This window comes from Gymnogyps californianus, unplaced genomic scaffold (genome assembly GCF_018139145.2).
Source record: "Gymnogyps californianus isolate 813 unplaced genomic scaffold, ASM1813914v2 HiC_scaffold_415, whole genome shotgun sequence".
NCBI classification, from domain to species: Eukaryota; Metazoa; Chordata; class Aves; order Accipitriformes; family Cathartidae; genus Gymnogyps; species Gymnogyps californianus.
In genome coordinates, this window is record NW_026114307.1 from 2,096 (window position 1) to 11,996 (window position 9,901).

The 9,901-nt window shown below is 47.1% G+C and overlaps 1 protein-coding gene across 1 annotated transcript; it reads left to right on the plus strand.

Annotated features, from left to right (window-relative positions):
• The first annotated feature begins 505 nt into the window (after window positions 1–505).
• LOC127028765 (ribosomal protein S6 kinase alpha-3-like) lies at window positions 506–1,404 on the plus strand. The gene is given in 2 exon segments (XM_050914474.1): window positions 506–715; window positions 717–1,404. Coding segments are annotated over 2 exon segments (858 nt in total). The 5' UTR covers window positions 506–545.
• The last annotated feature ends 8,497 nt before the right edge of the window (window positions 1,405–9,901 follow it).

Consider the following 9,901-nt stretch of genomic DNA (forward strand, 5'->3'; position numbering starts at 1 on the left):
GTAGGTAAGGCTACAGCCCCGAACGACGACCAGACAAGGCCCTCCCCGACTCCTGCCCCACCTTACAGTCCCTGTACCGACCTCCCCAGACCTTCCTGTAGCAAGGGTGGGACTTTGCCCCATGGTTTCAAATGTTTTGACTAATCTGGCCGCTTTACGGCCAGGGGGTGACTATGCATGCCCCACATCGACGGTTTATACTAATCCATCGTGGAACCCAAATGATTTAGCCTTATGGGTGTACAATGCCAAGATTAAGGGAGGATGCAGAAACACGGGCGCAGTTACTGTCAAATCTCTGCACGGGACACAATCCTAACCGGGGGGACACCCAAATCTTATTCCGAGAATCATTCTGCCCAGATGAAAGAGAGAAGGTATTAACTAAGGATGCGGAATTAGCACGACAGGTGGGAGGAGGGAGAAATCCGTGGCCGACACTAAATCCGAACGGGAACTATAATATGGCCGGAGACAGAGCCCATTGCCAAACAGCCCTAAGAAATTTAATAGAGGCAATTGGAGCATGTGGAGAACGTAGGGTGATGTTCACAGAAGACGATGTTAAATTTTACCTGGCAGAATTAGCACTTGCTTTAGACCATGTACATAGTGGTGGAATAATATACCGGGACCTAAAACCAGAAAACATCCTTCTTGATGAGGAAGGACATATCAAATTAGCAGATTTTGGCTTAAGTGAGGTGTCAATTGATCGAAAAAAAAGCCTTCTCTTTCTGTGCAACAGTGGAATATATGGCGCCAGAAGTCATTAAGAGCGGAGGCCTTACACGGAGCGCAGACTGGTGGTCTTTTGGTGTTGTAATGTTTGAAATGCTCACTGGTACTCTGCCTTTCCAAGGGAAAGACAGAAAAGAAACCATGACACTGATTCTCGAGGCCAAACTTGGAATGCCCCAGTTCTTGAGCCCGGAAGCAGAGAGTCTTCTGCGAATGCTCTTCAAAAGAAACCCAGCAAACAGATTAGGAGCAGGCCTAGATGGAGTTGAAGAAATTAAGAGGCATGCATTCTTTTCCAAAATAGATTGGAATAAATTGTACAGGAGAGAAATTGATCCCCCTTTTAAACCTGCAACTGGCAGACCTGAAGATACGTTTTATTTTGACCCTGAGTTTACAGCAAAAACTCCAGAAGATTTGCCTGGTCTCCCACCTAGTGCTAATGCGCATCAACTTGTTCGGGGATTTAGTTCTGTAGCTATTGCATCAAATGACGAAAGCCAGGCAGTGCAGACAGTTGGAGTGCATTCCGTTGTCCAGCAGTTGCACAGGAACAGCATTCAGTTTACTGATAGATACGAAGTGAAGGAAGATATCAGAGTTGGGTCTTACTCTGTCTATAAGAGATGTATTCATAAAGCTTTAAACAGGAATATGCTGTAAAGATTATAGACAAGAGTAAAAGATCCAAGAAAGGAGATTGAAATCCTACTGCGCTATGGCCACCATCCAAATATTATTACCCTAAAAGATGTGCATGATGATGGAAAATACGCATACATAGTAACAGAACTTACGAAAGGAGGGCAACTGCTGGATAAAATTCATAGACAAATTTTTTTCTCGGAACGAGAAGCTAGTGCCGTTCTGTTCACAATAACAAGAACGGTTGAGTACCTCCATGCGCAAGGGGTTGTTCATGGAGAGCTGAAGCCTAGCAATATTCTTTATGTTGATGAATCTGGTAATCCAGAATCCATTCGACTTTGTGAATTTGGCCTTGCAAAACAACTACGAGTAGAAAATGGTCTTCTGAGGAGTCCATGTTACACAGCAAGTTTTGCTGCACCAGAGGTTTTACAGAGGCAAGGTTACGATGCTGCATGGGACATATGGAGCCTTGGTGTTCTACTTTATACCATGCTTGCTGGCTACCCTCCTTTTGTAACTGGTCCTGATGATACCCCAGAGGAGATTTTGGCCCGAATAGGTAGCGGGAAGTTGTCTCTCAGCGGTGGTTATTGGAATACCGTTTCAGATACAGCTAAGGACCTTCTTTCAAAAATGCTTCATGTTAACCCACATCAAAGACTGACTGCAGCCCAAGTCCTCAGTCACCCCTGGATAGTGTTCTGTGACCAGTTGCCTCAATACCAGCTAAACAGGCAGGATGCTCCCCATGTAGTGAAGGGTGCAAGAGCAGCAGCTTACTCTGCTTTGACTCGTAATCAGTCACCAGTTTTGGGAGCCAGTCGGCCATTCTCCTCTTGCTCAGAGCATTATTTTTCATAAGGAATGGGTTTTTTAATCCCCTAAAATATTCTTTGTTACAGGTAGAGATGGACAGTTTATGTTAAGCGCTTAGCTTAAACAGTTTCTATTAGCACTATATACTTTGTGCCATCCAACATCTTGTATGTTTTTGTAAACAGTTCACAAGCAGTACAGTTCCGTGCTGTTTTCTTTAATGTATACATGCCTTGTTTTTTAGATATTGTTAATCCTTTTGACAATTAAGTCTGATTAAACAGGTCACCTGGATTAGTCAGCATTGTTGGACAGCTCTAAAAGAAGGCTCACCGTTAAACAGCTATTGAATGTAATGCTATGAAGATGTGTTTCTCCTTGCCTGTGCCTTTTCTACATTTCTGTGGTTTGGATGCTGCATGTCATGTTATGAAAATCAGGATACTGTTTATAGTATTGGAAATGTAAACAGTGGATCTCTCACGATACACCACTCACTTGCGATGGACATTTTGATAGAAATTGGTTAGCCATTGGACTCCCTGTGTGTATGGTTTCTTCCTTTTTTGCCCCCCTTTTTGGCTTATCTGTTGTTTGTTGTTTAATCATGGTTTTTATGGACTGAGTTCTTCAAATTACAGCCTATGATGTATACTTTTAAGCCCATGGTTGAAATGACACTACTGAGTTTTGAGCACTGGGGAATCCATCCCAGTATTCCAGTTCTCCAAAAGAAAACTAGTGCATTTCAGGAATAAGTTGCCAGAAGCCGCAGTTTTGCAACGGTTTCTCTGGCTGCAGCATACACCCTGCTTAAAGGGGAAGGTGGGCAGGGTCAGGAGGTGCTGCTTGGCTAAGGTGTTCTGCTCTCTGATTGCACTTTCTCTTCACTGTATGCTGCTAACTGTTTTAAGAACCAAAAGTTATATTCTTAAGTAAGCTTTTTTCCTCTCTTGCCTCTGCACGTACCTGCCCTATCTCTATCTCGGTCTCAGAGACTTGCCCTCTGTTTTGGATGGAGGGGTGGAAGAGTGTTTAGTTAACCTGTGTGGCAGGTGCACCCGCCCGATAGAGACCGAAACTTGTGGAGGTGGCTCTGAGCCCTTATAAGGGAAACATATTGGGATTCGATATGCTGGCAGGCAAACGATGGTACCTACCTCATTTTTGTCCTACGGGACCATTAACGGGCGACGCTCCCAAACCGGACAAGCAAAAGGGCCAGTTCCCATTGAGAACATACAGGCCAACCCGTCATGGTAAAACTGCCCTCTGTTGGCACTGTACCCATGACCTGGCGAAACCCAGAGGCTTACATGCCTGGGAGGCCTTAGATAGGAAAGGGAAAGGCCATCGCATAAGTACTCGATGGATAATTCCTAATTTCTGAGACCCGGTCCCAAGGCCCGAGGTGCAATTTGTGTCCTCTTGCAGGACTATGGAAAAGCAAACTATTCGGACACTCCCACTGATGGCAGTAACAACAGCGGGCATGGACAACAAGAACCTGGACAGCAAGGTGGTGGCTCAACTGATAGTGGGATTTGCACGTATGGTGAACTTAACTTCAATAACAGCCTGTCTGCCCAGCCCTAAGTCAGTAGAGGAGCCCCTACCAATCTTTGTGCAAACCACTAATATATCACTAACCCTTGAACTCCCATGGCAACAGTGCAATAATTCCAGCCGGGCCTGGGGAACGGATGGAAAGGATGGAGGTCACACTCATACCATCTATAGCTGGTCACCTGGCGCAATAAATGCCAATTCAATATGGAAGGTAATTATCTTCCTACCCCCTAATAACGCCACGGGGTGGAGTTTTAATGGTACAATGCCATGCTTTAATGTTCCCTGGGGAATTACTGAACATCATGACCAATGGAAAACAGATGATCATTCCCTGCAATATACTGAACTGTTAAACACCACCTGGTGTATTAAACACCCCGAGAGTAATGGTAGCATTGCCCCAACGCTTGTCAAGAACCAGGGTTCAAGGGAGCCTGGGAAAAACATCCCCTCAATTGCACATGGGGACCTGACTGGATTGCGCAAAGGAATGGGGCACCACCAGTAAAAAAAAAAACAACACTTTGGGACTGCCAAACAGAAATGCAATGTAAAAACATAGATAAAAGGCCATTATTGTGATGATACATGCCCCGCCCCATTCAGGAAGCTTTGGTACAGGGCTGTCTGTGTAGTAATACCAGCTATGTGTGGCCCACTGCCCTAAAATGTAACGCTTATGGGGACTGTCCTCTTCATGCCCCCACACAAGGCATATGCCAAACATCTGATGTGCCCGCCCTCCCAATCTAGAGTCGGCATACTCCAGTGGCTGTCTGTATTCCCGGCTACACCCAACTGTTCCCGGGATGGCCTGCACAGTAGCCCTGCCTTCCCTTTGTCCCATTTACCGAGAAGGGCCTATAGCCCCTAAGTGGTGGGATCGCAGCCCCGGGAGATACAACCGCTAAAGAAGGGAACGTGGCAAAGAGCAAAAACGCGACTGGGATAGTGGCTGGAGGCCATGTTCGGAATGGGGACTGCCTCCCTCAAAAACCCACAAGCCATTTATGACCTATTGATGCAAGTATCTATTTGAGCCAATTCTACATCTGACAGCTTAGAACTCTTGAATGAACAATTACAACACACCAGCAAAATGACCGCCCAGCACCGAGCGGGATTAGACCTGATGCTGCTAAAGGAACACCTTTAGTATGGAGTGCTAAATGATGAGTAGATGACTGCTGCGTTTATATCCCAAATGTATCCATACCCCTCCGAACCCAAATCGACAAAATGAAGAAAGCAGCAAAGGACTCAGAGGCAATTGCTGCCGCATTAAACATCAACTGGTGGGAAAGATTTCCAGTGCGTTCGGGTTTTCCCTGTCGGGATGGTTAACCAGTCTTTTACAATCCTTGATAGTGGTTATAATCATAATTTGCCATTTGTATTGTATTAAGTTGTGTTAAACATATGATAACGGGTTCGTATCCGTTGTTACGTATGCTCCTTTAGAACTAACCCAAATAGCAGATGTTCCGTTAGAATTGTAAAATAGCCAAAGAAATGATGATTCATGATGAGCATCAATTCTCACCGAAACTGCGCTCCCTTTTAACTTTGGAGGCAAGAGGTGACTGTACCACCACTCCAAAGAAACCAGTCGGATCGTGACTGTGGTCACGGGGTGGAGTGTGGCAGGTGCACCCGCCCCGATAAAGAGCAAAACTTCTCAACTGCTGAAAGGAAAGACTTAAAACTAGAAGCCGCGGTTTGGGGGTCGAGTGGCCAGCCGTGAGACTGGAGTCACGTAGACAGAGTGCCCCAAGTCACGTACCCCAACCACCCGAGCCTGCCAGAAACACCTCAACCAATGAAATGCCTCGGCTAGGAGAAGTTTCCAGACCGCTGACCATATATGACCACGAGCCCCGATCCGACTTCGGGTATAAATGGAGCCCGCCGGAAGAGCCCTTTGAGCCCGTCTTCCTCGGAGCAGCGGGTCTGCAGTCAGAGACTCTCCCCTTCCATCGGGATGCCATCTAAGGAAACTCCCCGGGGTTGAGTGCCTCGCCTTACCGGTGAGTGAGTGCGCATTTTGAGTCATCATTTTAAGCTTACATTTGGTTATAGTTTGTGTAGGATAGTTCCCAGCTGACACCCTGAACCTGTAACTAAGTTGTGTTTATCGCAGTGTTTACGACCTGATATTCCTGTCCAATCTGGCTGTTGTATCTCAATACAACATAACATTCCTGTTCACTTGGACCGTTCTATGTTGATATCATTAAAGAAGATTGACTTTTGAAATATATTGCTGTCTAGTCTTCCTGACAACCTCTCATGAAGTTCTTTCCCCTCCATTCCTCTCGAAGCCCTATTGCCTTGACCATTTCACTGGCTTCAATTCTTCTTGTCATCTGGACTATTGCTTTGCTTTCCATACATATCCACTTCCACTCACGCAGAGTTTCTTTTCCATCTTTCTATCAACCAAAAGCCACTTTCTTCTTTTAGTGTTTTTACTGTAGATTTCTTTATTTAACTACTTTTTTCCTGAGGAACAGCCAGTGTCTAGGCAACTTTTGACTTAATAGCCAACTTTTGTCCGCGCTCTGAAAGGTGTTGTAGGCTAGACCTAATGTCTAGCCGGGTAATACAACAGCACATTCACAGTCACTGCTTCCTAGTCATTCCTTCTCTTTCAGACCGGAGCAGCTTAGTCAGAAAGACAATACTTTTGAATTGAAAAGGGGACATGGTCAGGGGCTGTAGAGTAAATGCTTTACTGCTGGTGCAAGGCACAGCTACCCATCTTTCTACTCAGCGTAAATACACTCAAATATAGTTGTTGTTGTTGACAAGAAAAGCTAACTCCACAAAGCCCCTTTGCTTATGATCTTCTGGGTTTTCTGTAATGACCTAGAAAGAGGGAGGATGCCCAAAAAGGGACCTACCCCACTCTATGTTTACTATGTCCGCTTCATAATGCCAGTACTTTGGAAAAAACTAACCTCATAATCTTTTATGTATTAGATGCTTCAGGGTGAACCAACTAAATAAGCTGCAAGGATTGCTGCAGGATTTATGACCAAAATCCTTGGGGTAGTTGCCAGGTCTGAAGGATGAATTCTTCCCTGATGTTAGGACAGGTCTATTTGCTTCTGTGTGACCCGCAGTCAAAAGGCAAAGCAAAGCTGAGAAGGGACAGGCTCTGTTCAAGGGCAGGATGAAGACAGGAAGCCTATATGGAGAAAAGGAGGGTAAGAGGGAACACGGTCTCCCATTTTTCTTGTGGCTATTCTGAAAATCAGGATGTCTAAAGGTTTACTGCCCACCAGAAACAGCATGAGTAGCTCCAGCAAATTTCAGTTCTGCTTTCTTGCAATTCCCCGTCGCTAGCGGGCTAGCAGTGTGCTGGAGGAGTAATCGCAGGAGACCAGCTCCTCAGGAACAGACAATCCCAGCTCCACTTCTCCTCACCACAAGTTAAGGAAATACGTTAGACTATTTCTTTAAATCATAAGCTTTGCTTGGGTAATGACTGTCCCATCCTGAGCATGCACAGCACTTATCACCAGCTGCTAATTGCTAGTTTTGATTTGGGTCCAATAGAGATGGTTGGGGAAAAAATTTGAGGAGAGACTCATTAAATTAAGGTCAGCCTCTGAGAAGGGGCTGTAGCTCTCTCTGCAGGGGTAATCTTGCCTCCCTGAGCCCTCCCCCTCTCTCTTCTCCCTTTAACAGTTCTATTTTGTGGAGCTACAAGACTTTTTTCTCCTGCTGAGTGCTGGGTTAACAAATGCAGGAGGCATCTATTAACAGTATTCTTTGGAGACCACCTACAGCAGTGGGATGAACAATGGGCCTCGAACCATTACTAATGTATAGCCCAGAAATGCAGTGTATGAATATTTTCAAATGTAAACCCATTAGTCACACTTAATGGTTTATTTGAACTCAAACCGTATTATTATCCCCTCATATTTTACCTGGTTTATTTTAGACCACTTATCTCAGGGGTTGCCATAGCCACCTGCTGAGTGCCTTGGACTGGAGTGTTTGCAGTAATCAAAGTTAAAGACTTCTTATAAAGAGAAGTATGCTCTGACTAAAGAGCAACCTGGACAGAGAGGGTGTAAAGAAGATGGAGCCAGGCTCTTCTCAGCGGTGCCCAATGACAGGACAAGAGGCAACGGGCACAAACTGAAACACAGAAGGTTACGTTTGAACATCAGGAAACACTTTCTCACTGTGGGGGTGACTGAGCCCTGGCACAGGGTGCCCTGAGAAGTTGTGGAGTCTCCATCCTTGGCATATTCAAAAGCCACCTGGACGTGGTCCTATGCACTCTAGGGTCCCTACATGAGCAAGGGGGTTGGACCAGATGGCTCCGGAGGTCCCTTCCAACCTCAACCGTTCTGAAATTCTGTGAGACTTCTCAGAAGCCAACAAGCTCTGCTCTGCTTCTGAACTGATGCAAAAGCCACAGACATCTGATTTCCAGAAACACCTGCAGAGCAGCCTACACTCTCCAGACCACATTCAGCCTCTCCCCGTGCCACCACGTATGCAAGGACACAGTGCAAGGCAGTTCCCAGCAAGACCCATCCAAGCATCCTGCTCCTGTCCCCCTCTGCTAGAGCTAAGTGTCTGGGAACCCTTGTCTTCCTCCAGGGAGACTTTGACTGTGAAAGGACCTCCACCATCATCAGGTTAGCACTTCTCTATGCTGCAGTGCCTGCTCAGCCCAGTCCCTCGGAGCACCAGGATTGCCCACCCAGTATGCTCCGCTGTGGCTGACCCTGTGATGTGAAGGCACAGGCTGTTTCATGGGATGAGGTAAGGTGCACAGATAAAAGCACTGGGATCCAGGACTCCTGGGTTCTCTCTTTGCTGCTAGAGGATTTGCCTTGCTGGCTAAAGCAGGAGTGAGGAAGGCTGGCTCTCTCCCAAACCCTCCTCGGTGTCAGGAGCAGCAAGGGTGGCTGCTCCATGAGGAAAGGGGAGCCGGAGCCGAGCGAGAACTACACAGGCAGAGGCGGTGGCCTCACCAACAAGGATGCAGTCCCACATATCCTAGTAAGGCTGGTAGGACAGACCCGGTGAGACCTGCAGCTCAAAAGCCAAATCCAGTCAAAGGCAGGGGGAGTCCCCACCGAGCTGCTTAGCAGCACCTCCTCCAACAGCTCTCTTCAAAGCCCAATGCCTGCACCATACCTAAGTCGACCCTGAACCAGGCAGCCAAACCCCAGGAGAGGGGGATGCACTCAAGCCCTGCCACTGCACCTCTGCGTGACACAAGGTAGGTCCTGGCCCTTCTCTGTTCCTCCGTTTCCCCACCTGGGTAGCGGAGTGGACACATCCCTGAGCTCTCATCAGACAGCAAGCACTCGTGGGCCCAGCGAGCAATTGCTCTTTGAGGCAAGGATTCCTGCTGGTGCCCTGCCGGCTGCCAGCTGGAACCAGCACCCTTCTTCAGGTTTGGAGCAGAGGGTCACAAGTTCCCAGCAAGCCCCATCTCTTGCTGTCTTCCCTGTGCCTTTGGAGTGCTGGCTCCCGGAGAGGCCAGCCCAGGGGATGTGCACCACTCACTTGCTAAAGTTCCATCCCTCTTTCTGCTCCCTTTGCTTCAGCCGCTCCTGTCCTGAGCGTTCCCTGTGCAACATGAGCAGAGCCCTTTTCCCAGCTAACTCTCTTTACGCAGCACGTTACCCATGCTGGCAAGTGCTGGAGCCCAGTATCACAAGTCAGGGACCTGGAGAGAGCAACAACTGGCCCCAAGTCCCCCAAGGCAGTAAGAACTGAGCTACTTCAGCTCTTCAATCCATCCCATCCCGTGCTTCAGGATACCTCAGCATGCATCTAAATATTTATTTTACTTATGCAAAGAAGTGAGATGAAGAAACTTAATACTGGTGCAAAGAAACCTGTTTTAATCAGAGCTAGCAGGCACTACTGGAATCATCCAAACGGTCTGCAAGCAATTAAGACAATTAAAGTGAAGGTCACTAGAAGTGCACATAAGCAGCCATCCTGACAGAGCACTTAAGTACAGAAGAGCTGGATACTGCAATGAAAACACTTTGCACAAACACAGCTCTGTTGGATTAGAGACTGACTTCTCCAAGGGGACAGACACTGTGCAGTGTCTGATGAGGGGGAGCATGGGGGC